At 31.6% G+C, this 20,594-nt stretch overlaps 2 protein-coding genes across 2 annotated transcripts; one reads left to right on the top strand and one right to left on the bottom strand.

Moving 5' to 3' along the window:
* Nucleotides 1-9,943: 9,943 nt before the first annotated feature.
* On the top strand, nucleotides 9,944-11,723 carry LOC129876497 (uncharacterized). The gene is made up of 2 exons (XM_055951949.1): nucleotides 9,944-10,152; nucleotides 11,322-11,723. Exons 1-2 carry the CDS (start codon nucleotides 10,042-10,044, stop codon nucleotides 11,547-11,549), a joined length of 339 nt encoding a protein of 112 aa, XP_055807924.1. The 5' UTR covers nucleotides 9,944-10,041; the 3' UTR covers nucleotides 11,550-11,723.
* A 109-nt stretch (nucleotides 11,724-11,832) lies between these two features.
* Nucleotides 11,833-17,436, bottom strand: LOC129875548 (uncharacterized). Its single transcript, XM_055950859.1, has 9 exons — nucleotides 17,261-17,436; nucleotides 16,993-17,173; nucleotides 16,732-16,907; nucleotides 13,234-13,610; nucleotides 12,928-13,127; nucleotides 12,659-12,735; nucleotides 12,374-12,475; nucleotides 12,036-12,222; nucleotides 11,833-11,926 (listed from the first exon to the last, which is right to left on the bottom strand). Exons 1-9 carry the CDS (start codon nucleotides 17,434-17,436, stop codon nucleotides 11,870-11,872), a joined length of 1,533 nt encoding a protein of 510 aa, XP_055806834.1. The 3' UTR covers nucleotides 11,833-11,869.
* Between the last annotated feature and the right edge of the window lie 3,158 nt (nucleotides 17,437-20,594).

Here is a 20,594-nt window from a genome sequence, read left to right on the forward strand (position 1 = left end):
AGTTAATGACGTGGCCGAATCATAATTGACCACGTGTAGAAAATAGTTTTGTAAAAACGAAAAATATTTTCATGAGCCTTTTCTTAGAGTTCAATGGCATATTTGAGCCTTTTTTCCTTTAGAAAATTAAAATTATCTTTCTTTGTTTGGCACGAGTTATATTTGGTAAGAAATTCTAATCAGATATAATAACCATGATTGTGGGATCGGTTTCCTTTTTAATAACCTAAATTACCGCCTCATTAATTAAGTTAAGAATTCAATTTGTATAAAAAATTAAATTTGCAGCGAGATATATAAACAGAGTAACGTATAGCTACTGAAACTATAGCAACACTACGTAATTAGGCAAATTGTAGCTAAGCAGGCTCATTATATTTCAACTCTTACTTATTTATAAAATTTCCTCAATTATTAATAAGTGAAAAAAGGCCACATATCTCTCTCTAAAGTATGTGAAATTGAACAGATATACCCTTCGTTAATACTATCTCAGTTCTAATCCAAAATTACCATCTAGCTTTTGAGCCAATATTCTAGAACCACAATGGAACCTACATAAAATTAATTGACACATGATAACAAACACATTGAAACCAGAAGCATTCAGTCACCTTTAAGGTCTATAGTACATAATTTTCTAAAAGAAAAAGGTGGTGGGGCTTCATAAGTTGTTGTTCTTCCTCCCTAATGCATCTTTTTTGAAATATTCAAACCGGCCAGTTACACAAGGACAGATTGAAATGTTCAAACCAGCAAATGATTTGCTTTATGATTGAGAAAGACGGATGAGAATAGGATGCACAATTTATAGTACCAAGTTTTGGAGAGATGAAAAATACTTATTTTCTTTCAAAAAAATGAGGTGTTTGGCCAAGCTTCTAGAGATAGCAGAAGCTATTTTTTAAAAGTTAAAACAATGCTGTATTTTCCAAAACTTACTTTTTTAAATTACTTAGAAACACTTTTATAAAGCTTAGTCGGACATTAATTAACACAAACTATTTTTTTTCTTCAAAATAAATTTATTTAAGAAGTTTGGCCAAACAGCCTATTACACTCCTCTTTGAAACACTAACCCTAGGGTGTTTTTCCAATCATCACAGGTTGTGATGAGATTGATCATTCCGCTTTTAATCAAAGTTTTCAATAGGAGCGACTCAATCACTTTAGTGGTGTAAAACCAAATTTTATTTGGAGGTCTTACATTTTTAAACAAAAAAAAAAATGTTCCCCAAAAAGATCTATTCCAAATTTTTTGAGTTGCAAAATTTTTAATAATTTCTTCTAACATTTTTTTTTGGAATGATAATAGAGCCAACTCATTTAATATTTTTTGAAAATTGTTGATATTAACTAAGATTTTTCAGTTGTAATTATAATTATTTTTTTCTGTTAAGGCAACTGTTAGCATTATTTTGTAAGAAATGTAAGCATTGAAATGTTTTGTCTTTTTATTTGATTGAACATGTATATTTTTTGTTTTTTTAGTCTATTTATACTACTTTTTAACAATTTTTAATTTAGAAAATAAGTCTAAACAATTAATATTACAATGATTATTATATTTTAAGAGACATTTAAGGTTAAAACAATATTTTTTAAGATCTTGTTATGTAATGATCTCATTTTGTATCACTCAAACTTTGAGCTCTTGGAGAAAGAAAATGAGGAAAAAAATTAAAGAGAAAATATATAATCTTATGAAGCATGGAAAAGAAAGATTATGACTTAAACAAAATAACAAAGAGAATGTAAAAATTTACAACTCATAGATCTCATACATTAATTTTGATATTCATGAGGGTTTATTCACAAATATTATAAAATTATCTTTTCTTTTATATGAAAAAATACCTTTCTACTAAAAGTAAATATTTTTATCAAAGAAAATCAACAAATCTACTATTTCTAAAAAATCTCTCCCTCTCCCTCGCCCCTCCCTAAAATTTGGGATAAAGCAAGCACCTTACTTGCTACATCATGGAGCCGACATTGATTCTCGAGTTCGATCTTTTAAGAATGGAGAAATCTTTAATACAGAGCATCCTCTTAAATTGAGTCTTATAATATGCTAATTTAAATTAATCAAATTAGAAAATATCGTATGTCACATAGTTATACCCAAAAAGAATATTCTTTTAACTTCCCAATTTCTTCTTAAAATTTTAATCTTGTGGTTAAGGACAAGTGATGCTCAGTTGTTGTGTTCTCTACCTTCCGCAATACTGTGTCCCCCCCTTTTCTGCACAGTCGGCTCCAAAATTTGAAATTTTTGGATGTCACGTTGCTTTAAATAGTAATTTATGGTAAAATAAGATAATATTTAGTGTTTATTAACAAATTTACATACAAAATTTAGACTTATTCTGTTGGTTTAGTTAAGATTTTACTCACAAAATATCTAAGTTCTAATCTACTTATTCACAATTCCTTTTACATATTATCTAACAATATTTTACATATACCCCATAACAAGACTCAAACTTGCATCCCTATGATGTTAAATGTGAGCTTTAATTATTGGCACAACAAGACATTATTTTTAAGGGTACCACTTTATACCCTATGATGTTAAATGTGAGCTTTAATTATTGGCACAACAAGACATTATTTTTAAGGGTACCACTTTATACCCTATGATGTTAAATGTGAGCTTTAATTATTGGCACAACAAGACATTATTTTTAAGGGTACCGCTTTATATTTTCTTTATAAATATATATATATATATATAAATTTTCAACAAAAATTAAGGGATGGCGCTATAGCCACTACCATCAACATAAATCCGCCCCTGAGTTGTCCACCAACCGCCCCTAAAAAAACAAATAAAATGATTAAAATCTAACCCCTTTATGTTGCACCTATAAAGGGGTCCATTTGAAAGTGTAGATTGGATGGATGTGTCTAAATCGTTTCAAAGTAACATGTTTTGTGCTACTTGCACCACATGTTGGTCACAATCATTTCTAATTTTATATTAGTTGGTACACATCCATTGTAGAATAGCAGGCGGAGCTTGGTAGGTCATCCAAACTTCTTTTTGTCGAAAAATTGTCATTAAATCTCTTGAACATCTTTTTGTTTGGAAAATTGTCATTAATCTCTTGAACATCTTCAAAAATTATGCCACCAAGAGAACAAACAAACAAAAAGATCCACCAAGGGATCCACTAAGGATAAAGTGAGAATAATGTCATTAAATAATCGTCAAATATATGTCTAACTTTGTATTCCCACGAAAAATATTTTTTGACAATTTTATAGTAGGGTATATATAAGCCAGACAAATATGTTAGTTCAACAATTTTCAACATGGGATGCTGTAGTGATGAGATTGATTCACATTTAATCAGAGGTCTCTCGTTTAAGTCATGAGTATGGAAAAATTCTTGTTGGGTGGGTCATTCCTCAAATGGTGTCTGTAGTTCACGATCCAAATTTAATTTGGACTTTAATACAGATTCCGAACATCGGTGAAAAACCAAAAAAAATCTACAAAAGTTTAGCATGAAAAAACGTGGCATATATTTGACATTTATAAAATGGAAACCATAAATAGACACACCATAACAAGTGGCACAACATTATTGAGTTTGTTACTTCAATCCTCCATTTTCACATAGGAAGTTTCAAAATTAACTACGATTCGTATTTGAACAATAAATATGAAATAAATTAGGTTAAGAAAATATTTTCAGTCTTACGTGATATGAATTTAAATTAATCAAATCTTTTACATATGCCTATTAGATTCCGAGTCGAAAATTAAAAAAAATAAAGAAAGCCTCTCCTTTATTTATTTATTCCACCCTATTTTAACTTATCATAAGATGATTTTTTTTCACTTGAGATGACATCAGATAGGGCTATACAAGACAAATCGATAAACCGCACCAAACCGACAAACCGAACCAAATCGGAAAAAAAATCCGACTAGTGGTTTGGTTTGACTTGGTTTGGTGTTTGAAAAAAAACCCGACCATTATAGGGTTGGTTTGGTTTTAACTAAAAAAAGTCAAACCGAACCCAAACCGACCCGATTATAGATATACTACTTTTAAATTATGTTATACATAAAAATATTTATTAAAATGTAATTTATAAATATTTTTTAAATTTTTTTCATAATTTTTGTTTTTTTACTTACATTTAGATTTGAACTTGAGTAGCTCATCTAAATAATATACAAAAAAAACTTATCTTATAAAGTTATATTATAAAGTTAAAACTTCAAACAGTGTTGTGCCTCAATCTTATATGTTGATATTTTGTACTAGAACTCTTTTTAAGAAGCACTGCTCTGTGCTTTTTATTTCATACTATGAGAAACCCAAAAAAATCCGAAAAAAACGAAAAACCCGAAAACCCCGAAAAAATCCGAAAAACCCGAGAAAAATTGATATCGAAAAACCCAACTTTTATTAGTTTGATTTGGTTTATAGATTTAATACCCCGACACAAATGATTTGGTTTGATTTGTAAAAAATCTGAACCAAACCCGATCCATGTAAGTAATTTAAAAGCCATCTTCTTCCAGTAATGGTTTATTTTTTAAGAAACAAAAAACTAGAGCAGCCGCCACTCAAGAAGAACTAGTGCTATACTTCAGCATTGTCATAATTTAAAAATCCACTATTGGTGTCTAATCCTTATTTTATAATCATTCTTTTTTGGGGGACAATGATGTTAGAATCTCAAACTTTTTTTTTAGTTAAATTTTGGTATTTTATTAATGAAGTAATGAGTATAAAATATCACCTTACACCATCTCGGACAAAGCTCATTCCCCTACATGGCCCAAATGACTAGAAAAGAAATACACAAATTAAAAATAAAACTCCTAACACTTTGAACCTCCATGTCCACTCTATCCCTTTGCTGGAGTTACTCTCAAAGAGGGATACTTTAGTTTATATGGTTAATGATCTTTCTTTCTACTACTTCCAAACTGCTGAAATCTTAGTAGTTGCCCCCTCCTTTATCAATTGTAATATTTGTCAAGTAGTCTGCTAGTTGATTTCCTTTCCCGAGAATGTGCTGGAATGTATGTTGTTTGTCCTGTAAGCATGTTTTGATTTTTGTCACCATCTCTGTGATTATCCAGGGGCATGACCATTTTTCTTTTAAAATCTTGTACAATAGCATAGAATCTGTTTGAATGATTATATTATTGTGTTGCTCCTGCCTGCTATGTTTACATGCTTCTAGAATCGCTTTCGCCTCTGCTACAGAGTTAGCGGTGTTTTTAATAGTAGTAAATCCCCTCTTTCATTCTCAAACAAAAGGCGTAGGAGCTTATACTTGGATTTTCTCTCGAAGCCCCATCTGTATTGTATTTTAGCAAATCTACTGGTGGAAAATTCCACAATACTCTTGTTGCCTTCATCTTGGGACTGTAAACTTCCAATTCTTTAATCATACCTGGCTAATTACTAGGACATTTCATATTAGGCTTCCTCATTTGTAGCATCATAATCATGTTTCTGATAATATTATGAATGACTCTCTGAATTGATGTCTTCTTTCCCTCATGCTTCATTCTATTCCTCCTTCTCCAAAGTTCCCATATTATAAAGCTGGGGATAGCTCAATAGTATGGTCTCATTGCTTTTTTAACATCTCTCTCCCACCATAGCATTATCACTTCTCTCAGGTGCAGTCCTTCAATGTTAAAACCTGCAAAAGAAGAAAAATAGGACCAAGTCCTGTTAGCTAAAAAAGATCCCAGGACACATGAGCAAGTGTCTCATGAGTAGGTCTTTTACAACACCAACACCTAGATGGACCTTCCAGTCCCCATCTTCTCACTCTGTCATCTACATGTAATTTGAATTTTCATAATCTCCACATTGTGAATGCCACTTTAAAAGGGATGCCTTTTGTCCAGATCCACTTGTAAATTTTATTTTCTCCTTCTTTATGCCTTATATACTGCCAAGCTGAGTTCAAAGAAAAGATTCTTTTATTGTCCAACATCCATAATGTCTTATCTGACTAAATTATTTGTCCGGGAGGTTGATTATTATGACTGATATACTCTACTAGCTCCTGTGGTAGTATATCATTCAAAACTTCTATGTCCCATTTTCTCCTCTTTACTAATTCATCAACTCTTTTGTAATTGTCTTCCCATTCATAGTCTTCTCCTATAAAAATGTCTCATATGGTACGTTGAGCAAGTATATATAGTATTCATATAAAAATTTAATGTTGCTATTATTAATTTGGGTATAATTTAAGTGTCAAGGTAAGGACTATTTTTATATCTGTCAGATCATGGAATAATAATATCAAAATTATTTATTTCTAAATAAAATAATAAAAATGATAAAAATACTCTGAAGTCTCTAAAACTTTATTTTTTCTTACTAAATAAGGTACATGGAGGATATTTTTATCAACAAATAACTTTTTCTTCAAAATTATACAATACATGTTATTTTTAATATAATAAATTAAATAATCAAGAAAAAACAATATTAAAATGACTTATTCTAGTCTAACTTGCCTTCAAACTACAGGATCCTTAAGAGTGTGTTTATTGAGATAATTTTAAAAATTATTTTCTATTTCGTTGGTGAGTGAAAATTGTTTTTTCAAAAAATACTTCTAGAAATTTTTGTCCTAGAAAATGAGTGGCCCAAACATCTATGAGTACATAGAAATCCTGGATGGTTAATCTTTTGACTTTTATGATGTTTTTTTAAGTAGTCCCCCTAACGTGGCCAAGTTGCCCATTTGAAATTTTCTTCCATTGCTTTTATTACTATAAATATAGTCTTTTTCTGTAATGTAAGGATAACATATAAATACAAAAATATACACAATTTTTTCTTCTACTTCTTTTCTTTTTATCTTACTATCTTTTCTTCTTATTTTATTAAGTTAATTTATTTTATAACATTGACTAAATTTTTTTAATCAAGAACTAAATAATCATTTTTATATCATTAGATTCCCCAACAAAATGCAATAATAAAATATAAAAAATAAATTAGAAAATTCATCGAATTCTTGTTGATAAAATTTCATGAAGTCAACCAATTAAGTTATTAAAATTTTCCATTCAAAACTTATTTCTTCGTCTGTTCCAAATTAAATGATGTTTTAGTCCTTTCATTTTATTTCAAAATAAGAGGCATTTTAGTATTTTAAAAAGAAGTTGATTTTATTCTTAAAAAATTACCCTTGTTTATATAATCAAGATCCATTAATTAGATTTTCTTATATTATGAGTAAGTTATATAAATATTTTTTTAGGAATATATCAAAATTAAAAATACCACTTATTTTAGAACAGGAAAAGAAGTTATAAGTTCTAAGAATATGATAATCCACACAAAAGAGAAAAAGAATAAGTCATCCAATTTTGAATTAATTGGATCGATCATTATTATATTACAACCATAAATCATGCAGTTGGATAAATGTGCAAATATTAATAATTTAATATGTACCCAACGAAGCAAAGTCAAATAAACATAGTATATTAATTCCTTAAATTTTCGTTTGTATACCACCTTTTTTTTAATCATGAAAATGACTTCTCGGCAAAAAAATTAATTAATTGATTGAAATTTTCGAATTGGATAAATGTACACACATTAATAATGTGTAGCAATAAAGAAAAATCAAACAAATATAATATATTCACTGCATTATCACACCATAATTCGAATGTCTAGTGCCTCTTCTTTTATCAGGAAATTAAATGTCTCTCCCAAAAAAATTAATTGATTGTCAAATTGGATAAATGTACACATTAATATGTAGCAATAAAACAAAGTCATACAAAAACAACATATTCATATACCCATCTATTCATTTTTAGTTGTCATGTGCACTTGAGAGTCAATTTAATTATTTTTCAAAGTTAAATTAAATCATATTAATGTGATATTTTAAAATATTTAGATATTTAAAAATTATAAAAAAAAAAATTATAATTTTTTCATATCAATATAATGATAGTCAAAATTCTTATTATTTGATCCTAAAAAATAAAACTATGACAACTAAAAAGAAGGGAGGGAGTATATTTCCCCATAATTAGAGTGTCTAAGCACTTCTTTTTTTATTTGGTTAGGAAAAATGACTTTTAAAAAAAAACTTAATTAATTAATTGAAATTTCAAATTGAATAAATGTGTACACATTAATGTTTAGGCCCCACACATTAATGTGTAGGCTAAAAGCAACATGTCCACTGCATTATCACACCATAATTCGAATGTCTATCATCTAGTATTATTTTTTATTAAGAAAATGACTTGCCGGACCAAAATTTACAACTTATTTTATTATATTTTTAATTTTTTTCTATCATTTGAAAAAATTACAAAAATTTTTGCTCTTTTTTGTTCTTTGATATACCATTATACGCGATGTATCAACATAATATATCAGGACGTAAGATACATCACTTTATGCAATTTATCGGTCAGATACATCATTTACGTGATGTATCAGGACGTCGGATACATCAGTTTACATAATATATTGATCGGATACATTATTTTACGTGATATAACATGACGTACTTGATGTATTCGAAAGTGATCAAAAAAAAGAAATTTTATGATAATTTTTAAAAGAATAGAGATAAAAGATAATCGAAAAAACTATAAAATTTAGATAATTAATTAATTAAAACAACAACAACATACCCAATAAAACCGCACAAATGCGTAAAACAAAACACCATATTAACTTTATAATCACACAACAATTGTTCCTCTTATTTTATTAGGAAAATGACTTTCCAAAACAAAATTAATTAATTGATTGAATTGTTGAGTCGTGCTGGAGCCGAGTCTAACCTTTTCATTTATTGTGTTTTGAGTCAAATCGAGTACAATTTTTAAAGTAAAATTAAAAAAAAAAAACAAAAAAAATATCATAATAATATAGCTAAATTCAAATCGAGCACGAATCAACTCTTTCTTATTTGTGTTTTTCTTTTTGGGTCCATATTGGGCAATACCACTAGGGTATTTTCATTTACTAATATATAAAACTCAATTTAAAAAATATGATCCGAAAGAAAGTTGATTTTGAATTTGGCTATATATATGGTAGAGGTTGATCAAATTTTAATAAAGATGTTATTATTATTTTTTAATCCACATCGCTAATTTTATTAACAAAAGAGTTTAAATGTTATTAGAATTCGAAAATGTACCTTTTTTTTTTCTTCAAGATATGTATCATTAAATGGAATATTTCTAAATAGATAGAATACAAAAATTCTACTTATTACCACATGACTGAAAAGAGAAAAAATAAAAGAAAAAAAGACACGCATTATTAGGTACCAAAGGGAGATGAGAAAAAAGTTATCCCTATGTCTAAAACTTTTGTACTATTTTTATTTAACACGTTCTTTAAAAAAATATTATTTAAAAAAAGATTCTGACCATCTTAATATTCATTTTATTTATGTGTTATCACTTTATAATTGAGATATTTGTAATTTTCAAGAATAATTACTTTTAAGAATAAATTTAGAAAAGAGTAATTTAATTTTATGTTCAATTTTAAAATGACAAATAAGTACTCTCTCCGATCCAGAATAAATGAATTTTTGATAATTTTTTAATGATTCAAAATGAATGAATTTTTTAAAGTTCAAAGATATTTAAATTTTTCAAAATGAATGAATTTTCCTAAGTTTTAAGTTCAAAGTTTAAAATAAATAAAGTAAAAATGTATAGATTTTTCAAAATAAATAAATTCTTTAACTATCTCTAGTTTTAAACCAAATTCTGTAAAGTAGAAAAGGGATAACATTGTCAAATGACCTTTTTGATAAAATATCATTTATATTTTGGATTAGAAGATACTTATTTTAAAATATCACGATAAATATTTTGAGACGAGTAAAGCTAAAGCCACGTGATTGTTTTTTCAAGTTTCGGATTCTATAAATAGTAAACAGCTTCACAGCCTTTTTTGTAAAGGAAAACAGTTTCTTCTTTTACTTATAATTCTTCATACACAGAAAGCAAAGTAGCTAAAAGAAATAAGAAATTAAATCATGCCTTGCTTTAATCTTTCAACAAACGTTAATCTTGATGGAGTAGACACTGCTGATTTCTTCTCTGAAGCCACCAAAGCTGTTGCTTCTATCATCGGAAAACCCGAAAACGTATGTATTTTTTCTTATTCATACGATTATTATTGTTAATTATTATGGTTAACTGGTGAGCAAGATTTAGAATTTAAATTTTATGAGCTAAAGTAGCACATAATCATATCTTTGAAATATGGATTCAGAATCAATTATTATTTGTTAAAAACAATAATTAATTTTGGAATATTTTTCTAGACAATTGATTTTGGTACTATCAAGTTTAAAAGATAGATAGGAATAGTTTGATGAAAATGGTTCACACTTTTCTTATCCAAAACTTACCCAATTGTTTGGTGGAGTGTGGTGTTTGTGAGGTCAGTGGAACTATTGGAAACAAATTTTGACCACAATGGAGTAGGCATCATGATTAAGCAAATCTCAGAGTGAGAGAATGACACTGGAAAATGTTTGGGCTCTTCAAAAATATGATAGAGAATTACTATTGGGCGTGTGAGGTATATTTTTCAGGAAAATAATCATGATATTTGCTTATTTTCTTATGTTTTTTACGTAAACAAAAAATATTATTTTTCTGTATAATTAATCTAGGGGCTTGAGGTGGTGTGGATTGAGGCTACGTGGGTGTGGGTAAAGATGGGGGTGTTAGAAGGATGAGATGACATAATCAATGTTGAATGCCACATGAGGAGCTTGTTTTTTTCTTACTTTCGAGAAGTCATTTTTTTTTTCATTTTAAGCGGACCTATTTTTCCAAGAAAAATGTTTTGTTTGACCAACCAAATGTGAAGAAGTTGAAAATATTTTCTGAAAAAATGAGGTAACATATTGTCAAACACATCCTAAAAGTGTATCACAAAGAATTCATTCTTGCTTGTTTTGACTACCAACAACATGCATGCTCTACCAACAACATGCACCCTAAAATACTCTCAATCTTATTTTACCAGAAAAATAGTTTGAGGGATCTCAGGGTATTTTTGTCATTTTTATTGTTTGATCCCTAGATAACTAATCCCAATACTAATATTCCACCCTCTAGTAGCGATAACATATCTTGGTACTAATTACTAATCCTAGTATAATTTATTCCAGAATTAGTAACTAAACAAGGTATGCGATAGTATTAAATTTTTATCCTAGAGCTTGTCCATCATACCAAACGAGTAACGACTCCTTAGAGGCCTATATTCTGCGTTTTAACTTTTATGTACGTGCTTTGGCAGTTCGTGATGGTTGTACTGAAAGGATCAGTGGATATATCATTTGGAGGGAACAAGGACCCTGCTGCATTTGCTGAGATTGTATCCATGGGTGGCATTAACTCAGATGTCAAGAGAAAACTTATTGCAACACTCGGCGCCATTTGCCAGAATAGATTCTCCATTCACAGAACTCGATTCTTTCTTAAGGTCTATGATACCACAATGGCTACCAAATTCTCCAAACTCTAAGTAGGCTTTTGGCCATAGGATTTGAGAGTCAACTTGATTTCAACTCAACGTTGGTTGAGCATAATGTTGTCAAAGAAACTATAGATTTTCTAAATTTTCCATAAGAGTGAAGTCATCTATGCAAAATATGGATAAGCAACACTATTACTTTAAATGTACTATCATATTCAAAAAGTGTTTTTAGGCTTCAAAAATTGCAATATCTCAAACATTATAACTTACTCATCGAATAACGGATGATTAAGACGATGAGCTCTGTACTTAGAAAGGCTGAGCTCAGTCATTAGTTAAGACTATAGCTGAGGACAAGCACCTTTTTCCTATTCCCCCGTCAAGTTGGGTGTTTTCCAGCCTTGACCGTGCTTATAACATTCAATCTGCAATTATGATCGGAGATGAGTTAGCTACCATGGAGCAACACGTACGTGTACATATATTGGAAACTAAGCACGATGAGAAACAACTGAAAATTAAGATGTTACGTACCATGTCTACAACTTCCTCATTAGATTTAACTCCTCCAATCACATAAATAGAGTCCTGTAAAACAGCAGCTGCTGAATAACCTCTCGCGAGCTTCATTGGCTCCCCAAATATCCATGTTCCAAGACGGGGGTCATATATTTCAGTGCTACGCACCATTTTAGACCCATCATACCCACCAAGTGCATATCTGCATAGCAGTTGTGAAGCTAAAAGTAAATACCACTACTGAGATACGCAATAATGCATGTATAGAACCCTGCCCCTGCTTCTTCTACTCCAAATTGGAGGCATTGTAATATTAGATACGCAATCAAAAAGCATGAAAATTGAAAACATACAACTTCCCATCCAACACAGCCAAAGTATGACATCCTCTTCTCGTACTCATACTTGTAATTTTGGTCCATGAATGTTCTCTTGGATCAAATCTTTCAGCAGTCCTGTAGTAAAATTTAATCAGAAAAGAGATAGGAGACAGAGTTCCTTTGGCTAAAAGTCGCATTGGCAGCATAACGAGAACAACAGATTGGAAGTATGATTGGAGATATGAAGCCATAATGTCAAGTATCATTCAATCATACAGATCAAGGAAGGCGCCAACATAAGGTAATTTCATAACTTACGCGAGGTAATAGCTTCCATCATATCCACCAACAGCGTATAACGCACCATTGAGTTCTGCAGCAGCAAGACAAGATCGCTGCAAATACAAACACATGGAAGACAAAGTCATGTTTCTGTAAGTCAGAGATAACAGTAGAAGCTTTCTCATCGCGAATTGCTTAAATTACAGCCATCTAAGTACACAAGTTTCAAATTTTCATATTGTAGTATGTTGTTGCTGAAACAAATAATTAGCAGTACATGTAAAGACAAGAAGGTTAAAGCTAACCTTTTGCCACATGGGCCTTGTATTAATCCAACGTCCTACTTGAGGATCATACATTTCAACTTCTGAGAAGCAATCAATCACATTTCCACCGACAATTGCAAAAATTTTGTCCTTCCAAGTAGCACCAGCTAAAGCACCCTTTTTCGTATTCAAAGGAGAACGTATAGTCCACTTGTTATCTGCTGGTCTATATGATTCAACTTTACAAAAGCAACATAACATCAGAATGAGCAACTTGAGACACTAGCTAGAAAGAGTGGCACAAGGGAGCAATGAGTGTTGGGGGCTAAAAACTATAAGATGTACCTGTGTCGTACCACAAGCTTCCAGTTCCAACAGCACCACCACCACCAAATACAAAAAGCTCTCCACACAATTTTGCAACTCCGGCATACGTTCGGACTGAATGCATTGGCTTAAAAGATTTTAACACATCATTTGAAGGTGAGTATGACTCCAAGGTAGATAACCATGATTCCCCATTATATCCTCCGACTAAGAAGATTGACTCAGAGGGATAGCCAGCCAAGTTAGCTGAGCTTTCGCCATTCTTTTCCTCTCTTAGTATTACATCATTTCTAGTAGCATTCATCACTGCAATAGTGCTTTTCTCTACATTCCCTTTTCTAGAAGCTCCTGAGCTGCTGCATTCTGCAGCATATCGCGGCTTGTCATTTTCTTCTCTATTTTTCAAAAGTACACCTTGTATTATACTTCTCCAATTTGCTACTGTAATGACCTCCAAGGTCATTTTTGTGCTTTCGCATGTTTTTATCGTTTTACCCCTTTCCATAGCTTCTTTATAGCTTATATGTGATGTCGGGATGGGTGACACGCTTCCCAAGGTGTCCGATTGAGTTTTGAGGTGGTTTGGCCATTTTTGAGGCTTAAGGTTTGAAAGAGTTGACCTTAGTCAACATCCAGAGATTCGGGAGTCTTATGGGAATTCCGACGGTTCTATCAACTCCGAAAGGTCCATTTTAGTTTAAAAAGAAGGTTGGTTTGGGTTTTGGAGTCTTCGTTTTGAGTTTAGGGGGTTTTACCATTTTAAATTTAAAGTTTGGTCAAGTTTGACTTCGGTCAATATTTTGAGTTAATGCACTTGGATTAAAATTCTGTCAGCACGGTTAGCTCCAGAACGCCGAGTTTGGTGTAGAACGACCTTTGGTTCGGTTCCCGAGGTGCTCAGAATGAGATTTTGGCCGTTTGTGTGTTTTGGAAGCTTTCTTTGGAAAGTGTTGACTTTGGTCAACATTTCAACGAAACGACCTCCGTTGGAAAATCTGTCGATTCCATTGAGTCCAGAATGCCGTTTCCAGTTGGGTAGCATAGTCCATTCGCGTTCGCGGGGTTCCGAATTAATTTCGAACCCCATCGGAGAGAAATATCATTTTCCAAAGTTCAGCACCAGTTGAACTGCTGGTGCAGGAACTTTTACTCTTCGCGTTCGCGAAGATCTGAGACCCTGGGCATTGCGATCGCATGATTGACCATCACGATCTCGATGGGTTAGCTGGAGCAAAGCTCGCGATCGCGTGGCCCAGCTCGCGATCGCGATGAATAAAATCACTGAATCCAGTGAATTAAATGCCCGTTTTCCACAGTTTAAGTACCATTTTGGGACTTAGAAAAAGAGTGATTTGGAGAGCAATTCTTGGCTATTTTTGATCATTTTTATTCCGGTGTGTTGGAAATTCTTGCGGGGACATTCTGAGACCTTTTTCCGTCCTAAAAACCTTGTAAGTTTCACATAAATTTCCTTATTTCTTGTACTTTTGAGTTTTGAACTATTCTAGTGCTTGAATTTGGTTGGGTTGTTTGAGCTCTTCCTGTGCTCGGAATGTGCCCATTTTTGGGGCACAAGTTCCTTGATTTGTTTGGGACCTTGTGACGGAGTTAAGTTTTCGATTTCGTGCGTGGGTCCCAATGTTGAATTTTGATCCGAATTTAATTTCCTTTGTAATTATAGCAATATGGGTATCATTGTCCTTGTTTTGATGTGTTTTTCGATAATTAGATAGAGTGGCATTATTCGGGGGCGGCCCGAAAAGAAAAGACTCAAATTTAGAGGTTTTGGGTGCGGTTTCGGCTTTGAGGTAGGTTGTGGCTTACTCTTTTTATACTTGACTTGGCTAGAATTGGTAGATTATAAGTAGTAACGCATGATTAGGTTGGTGATTTAGATGTTGATAGTTCATTGAGGAGTTGGGAGTCGATGATCATCGTTAGTGACTAGTTTGGGGTTTTTTAGCCGTTAAATCCTTAGACTATGTGATATCTTGGCTTGTTTATATCGATTAGAATCCTTAGAACTTGCTCCTAGGTGATTTTAACATAGGATGTCGTATGCTTGACTTGATTGGTTTGGTTGTCAGTTGATGTGATTTCAGTGTATGCCTATATCTTGTTTGTTTTTAAATCCTAAAATGTTGGGACCAAGATCGTGTTTTCGGTACATCGGAGTCTCAGGTTAGAAATTTGGTACCTTTAACATAATTTTTACTCAACTCGAGTGATATATGATTTGGACATACTACTTTTATTAATTTGCCTCGCCTGTGTTAAAAACCCCTTTTAAAGAATAAAATGGTTTTATCAAGACTTTGATTGATGAATAAGTGTAATGTTTTAAAGGAAATACCGATGATATTTTAATTATGGAATTTCTTATCGAGAAGCTCGAGGCGTGAATTTCAGGCGGCCCGTTGATATATATTTATTATTATTATTATTATTATTATTATCATCATCATCATCATTGAGATGCTCGAGGGGTGAATTTCGGGAGACCCATTGATACATATCTCGGGTTATTATTATTACTACTATTCTTGAGAAGCTCGAGGTGTGAATTTCGGGTGGCCCATGATACATATTCGGGTTACTATTATTATTACTATTATTGGAAAGCTCGAGACATAAATTTCGGGCGCTTCATGATATTTTTGAGGATATTAAGCCATAGCTACGAGTTTACATCTAAGTATTCTTTCAATATTTTATCAGTTGAGATTATTGATGTGCTTACTTGATTGATGGGCTTACTTGGCTACCATATGATTATTTCTGTGCCCTCTTTCCCCGTATTTGTAGTTGTTCTCTTCTCTTGTTGTTATTAGTATCATCGTGCTATTTATTATATATTTATTCTTTCTGAGCTTGGTCGGCCTATAATACCTACTGGGTACCCCGTATTTTGATACTCATACTGCATTTCTGCATCTTTTGATGCAGCTCCTAGTTCGAGCCACCCTCAGCGCGGGCCTGATCATTCGTAGCGGTGCTAATTTCGGATTGTGGGAAGCTCTCGGCGTTCAGAGACTTGCTACATTCCCTCTTTTGCTCTGACTTGTATTTTGTATTTTGGACAATCAGATCTGTATTATATATTTATACATGTTATCAGCTTTTGTACAATAGACAAGGCTGCGTACAATAGACCCTTGTGGTCAGGCCCTTCCCCGGACCCCGCACATAGCGGGAGCTTTAGTGCACCAGGCTGTCCTTTTTATCAGCTTTTGTACTTAGTGACTCTTGTATAGGTGACACCGGGTTCGGGGTTTGGTCTAGTGTCAGTTCGTCAATTCTTTTGGTCAGTATCGGGCCTCTTGTATAATTTGTATCGTATTTACATATCTTTACCTTGACCCGACTTTACTTTGGTTATATTCTTTTGCTTCCGCCTTCTTATGTTATTAATTATTTAATTAGATTGAGATTCGTTTTCCGCTTATCTTGGGTTTGGCTTGCCTACTCGGTGGTTATAGTAGGCACCATCATGACCCGGACAGCTGCATTCTCTACGGTATGCTTCTGATTGGAGCCAATACACAAGATGAGAGCTTGGAGATCAAATTACTAGCATGAACATGATCTAGCTCAAACATGAAATGTTTCTCATTGTAATAGTTATCCTGAATTATAGGCTTAAACAGATTTTCCACCAGAGGTTTGCACTGCAGACGAGGACGGATCTGAACCTTCATTTATAAACAAAGCAAGCATAAAAAGGAAAGCATCAACAAAATCAAATTAACCACATATGAAAAAAACATGACATAAAACCTGTGCAGGATATGGTGTTCTTCCATAACCGTCTGTCGTCCAACCATAAGGATTGATATTCATTTTTCCGGAGCTTGCAGATTCATAGATGCCATGAAGCTCCTGATTACTGTAGTTGAACAAAAACAGTGGCAAACCTGGATCGATATTCTTCACATATGAAAAATGTGCAGCAGGCAAAGAATTAAAGTACATATTACAAAATTCAGCTCACATATAACAGCCAAAAGGACAACTAAAACTAAGATATTAACGCCGAAATAACTAACCAAATAACTGATTGTGTAAACACTGTTTCATTGTGTTGTACTTGCAACCAAATATTACTCCTCCAAGTTGTTTTTTAGTCAAATATCTGAATCCTCCAGTGTTCTCCCTCTGGTTGGTTGATGATGATGATGCAGAATCACGTATAAACGTCTCTGTTCTTCTCCCTCCTCCCATCCTGGAATAGATAAAACTTAATCATCAAAACAATAAGAGAAAAATGAAATTGTATTGCAAGCAAGCTAAGTGTAAAATGCATAGTTCTACAAAGTGTAACATGAAATTCCACAAATAGTACTATACAAGAAAAAAGTCTAGCAAAACCAATTGAAAAAAAATAAAAAGACAAAAACAGTAACAAAAATATAAACATATTTCTCCACAAGGGATCTGAGAATGACTACAACCTATAGCTCACTATTGTATGTTTCCACATTTACCATCCAATTTATAACCTAACATTCAATGAACTATGTGAGACCAGGATTTAAGTTCCAACATAGGCAAGAACATTAGGTGATTATTTCATCTTACTGAGCCTTGCTGGGAAGAGTTATCTGATTATTTGTGAAGCATAAAGTGAATTATAATAAGGTGTAGAAATGAACCTCACCAACCAACAAAGTGAAAGATCAGATAGTCAATCCAGGGGCGGAGCTACACCTTAACAAGAGTGGTCAGACGAACAATCTTTGTCAGAAAATTTTCGCAAGCATATATGTTAAATATCGATAATTTTGTATATATACTAATTGTTGAACATTTTTGACGTAGTAAAGAAAGATAGTTCAATGGTTAAGGCCGTTCAAAGTTGCCTTAGTGTCTTGTGTTCAATCCTAGAATTAGGTGTTTTGTTTAATTTTTTTTAGTTCCATTTTAACTTTAAAAAGAGAACAAAATATCAGTTTATTTTTTTTAATTGCCCTAAAGTATGAACACCCTTGACGAAAATCCTGGTTCCTCCACTGAGTTAATCAACTTAACTACTAAGATTCCACGGAGATCAAGGTTCAAATCCTCAGCAAGCTAAAAAAGTATTAGGTGATATTTTTATTTGCCTTTAAATTTTGGTGGACGAGTTACTCATAGTTCTATGCTAATGTGAGGAGACAAGTATACAATAAAAAAATAGTTGAGGTGACCATCATTATTTTAAAAAAGTCATAATACGTAGATCGACACTTCAACTAGGCGTTTTCTCTGTTTTTTATTGTGATCATCTAGACACTTCAACTTGACATAAATGTGTCTCACGAACACTTAATTTTAAAAATGCACATTTAGATATCTTTAAGAGGTGCATTCTAGATATCCATTCTTGAAGTTGGGGGCGTTTACGAGTCAACTTAAACCAAATTTAGCTGTCTAGATGTACATTTTCAAAGATAGGGTGCATAGAGAGCATGATCATTTTTTGAAAATTCAAAAAGTATAACAAACATAAATTCAGCAACTTAAACACCTACACAATATGAAAAATTATTCACAAGTAAGACAACAAATTACTGATATTCTCTTAAAAAGTACTTTTTTCCCCTAAAAATCACTTAAAATAAAATTAGAAGAAAATATTTTTGAGAATAAATAAATTTTATAAGTTTGAACAAACAAGCTAGAAAGTGGACAGTTTTGGCTTTGTTAACCCCATAATAAGTTAATTAAGTTCTAATATCTAAATTCATATCATTATTTTACATTTGGTTCACTTCTTAAATTTCATCCAAAGAAAATGATTAAAGTCACCCAAAATTCAAATTGACTATTGTCAAAAAGTTTAACTCCTCATCATTTATAATATCTATATAATATATATCATATACTAACGGGGATCATAGAGGTATGTTTCATTCCTTCAATAAAAACATTCAGTCCTCTATGACACCAATTTTATACGTATCATATATTGACAAAATACTATAGATGACAAATTCATTCCTTCAAAAAGCACTCTTCAGTTCTCTTACCCATATGGAATAGATCACGTGTTAAAATGGTATCATAGAGAACTAATTCATTACTTAAGTAAAGTACATTCTTCCATGATACCAACCTGATATATTTCCTATGTTCATGGTATATCATAAAAGACACATTCATTCTTTTTAAAAATAACACTCTTTAATCTTCTATGATATCCACGCGGTGTGTGTGTATATATTCGTTTTTCTATAAATAAATAAAAAACGCCTCTCTATCATATATAATATTCACATAGTATATATCACATACTAATAATGTATTATAGATGATTGATCCATTCCTTTATAAGAAAACATAATCAGTACTTAATAGAACTCACATAGTTTACACATACTGACATGATATTATTAAAAAGAAATTAGGCCAAAAAAATATGATTATGATCACACTGATTCAGGTTGATTTTGCGTTGTCACACTCAAAAGGGAGACATGGACATTCGAGAAATATTTTTGTCTTGTGGGCATTTCATATAAATAGATCATATATAGTAAAATCAACTAATTTATTTGGGCCTTGGGGGTAGCTTAGGTAGTTTTTCCTAAAATAAATTAATTAGATATTATTTAATTAATGATTTTAAAATTATAACATTCTTTTCTTTTTCACTAACAATATTTGATTTTTGAGATGTTATAGAAAGAGGAGATCTTACGAACCAAAAGTAGTTAGATTGATAATTAGTTGCGTAGGTTTTTTTTTCTTCTTCTTATTTTAGTCAAATTTTCTTATCTTTAATTATGAGAAATAGAATAATTTTACCCCTATTTGAATTTGATTCTAACTATGTCCTTATTATTGATACTTGAATGACTTAGATTTGCTCCTCAACTATGAAAATAAAATATAAATTTTCCCTCTGTTTAAGTTTGGTCCCTAATATGTTTTTATTATTGAAGAACTTGCTCAAATTTCTCCATTGAAATTAACGGATGCTCTATATCTTATCTTTATTAATTTAAAACACGTCTTGTAATTGAAACGGATTACCACCTTAAAAGACAATAAACTTAACCCTATAATTTTTCTAGTTAAATATATATAATCAAATAATTTATACAAATATAAGATGGTTAAAAGAGTTGGGTTCCATAAATTTTCTCATAATATTTATGTCTTTTCCTCATTGAAAATGTCTTTACTCTTTTGAAGTTTAAATTTTTAAAAATCAAACGTTATAATGGTAATAATCTTTTAGAATCGATTGTTTATTGTATTCCTATAAATATAATATAGAATCGCTTTCTCTATCTCTTCAAAAAAAAAGATAGCATAATGATTGATCTATACATATTTTTATGAGAATGCATATTCTACAACACGCTTAATAAAAATGTGAGTTTCAATATACTGAA

This window comes from Solanum dulcamara, chromosome 12 (assembly GCF_947179165.1).
Source record: "Solanum dulcamara chromosome 12, daSolDulc1.2, whole genome shotgun sequence".
Classification (NCBI taxonomy): Eukaryota; Viridiplantae; Streptophyta; class Magnoliopsida; order Solanales; family Solanaceae; genus Solanum; species Solanum dulcamara.

Bases quoted from the DNA above. Each gene is read 5' to 3' on its own strand.
- LOC129876497 (XM_055951949.1), top strand. From the start codon at position 10,042: ATGCCTTGCTTTAATCTTTCAACAAACGTTAATCTTGATGGAGTAGAC. The intron at 10,153-11,321 runs GTATGTATTTTT...GTGCTTTGGCAG, and splicing joins TCATCGGAAAACCCGAAAAC to TTCGTGATGGTTGTACTGAA.
- LOC129875548 (XM_055950859.1), bottom strand. From the start codon at position 17,436: ATGGGAGGAGGGAGAAGAACAGAGACGTTTATACGTGATTCTGCATCA. The intron at 12,736-12,927 runs GTTAGCTTTAAC...TTGTATTTGCAG, and splicing joins CAAGGCCCATGTGGCAAAAG to CGATCTTGTCTTGCTGCTGC. The intron at 12,223-12,373 runs GTATGTTTTCAA...ACTGCTATGCAG, and splicing joins GCTGTGTTGGATGGGAAGTT to ATATGCACTTGGTGGGTATG.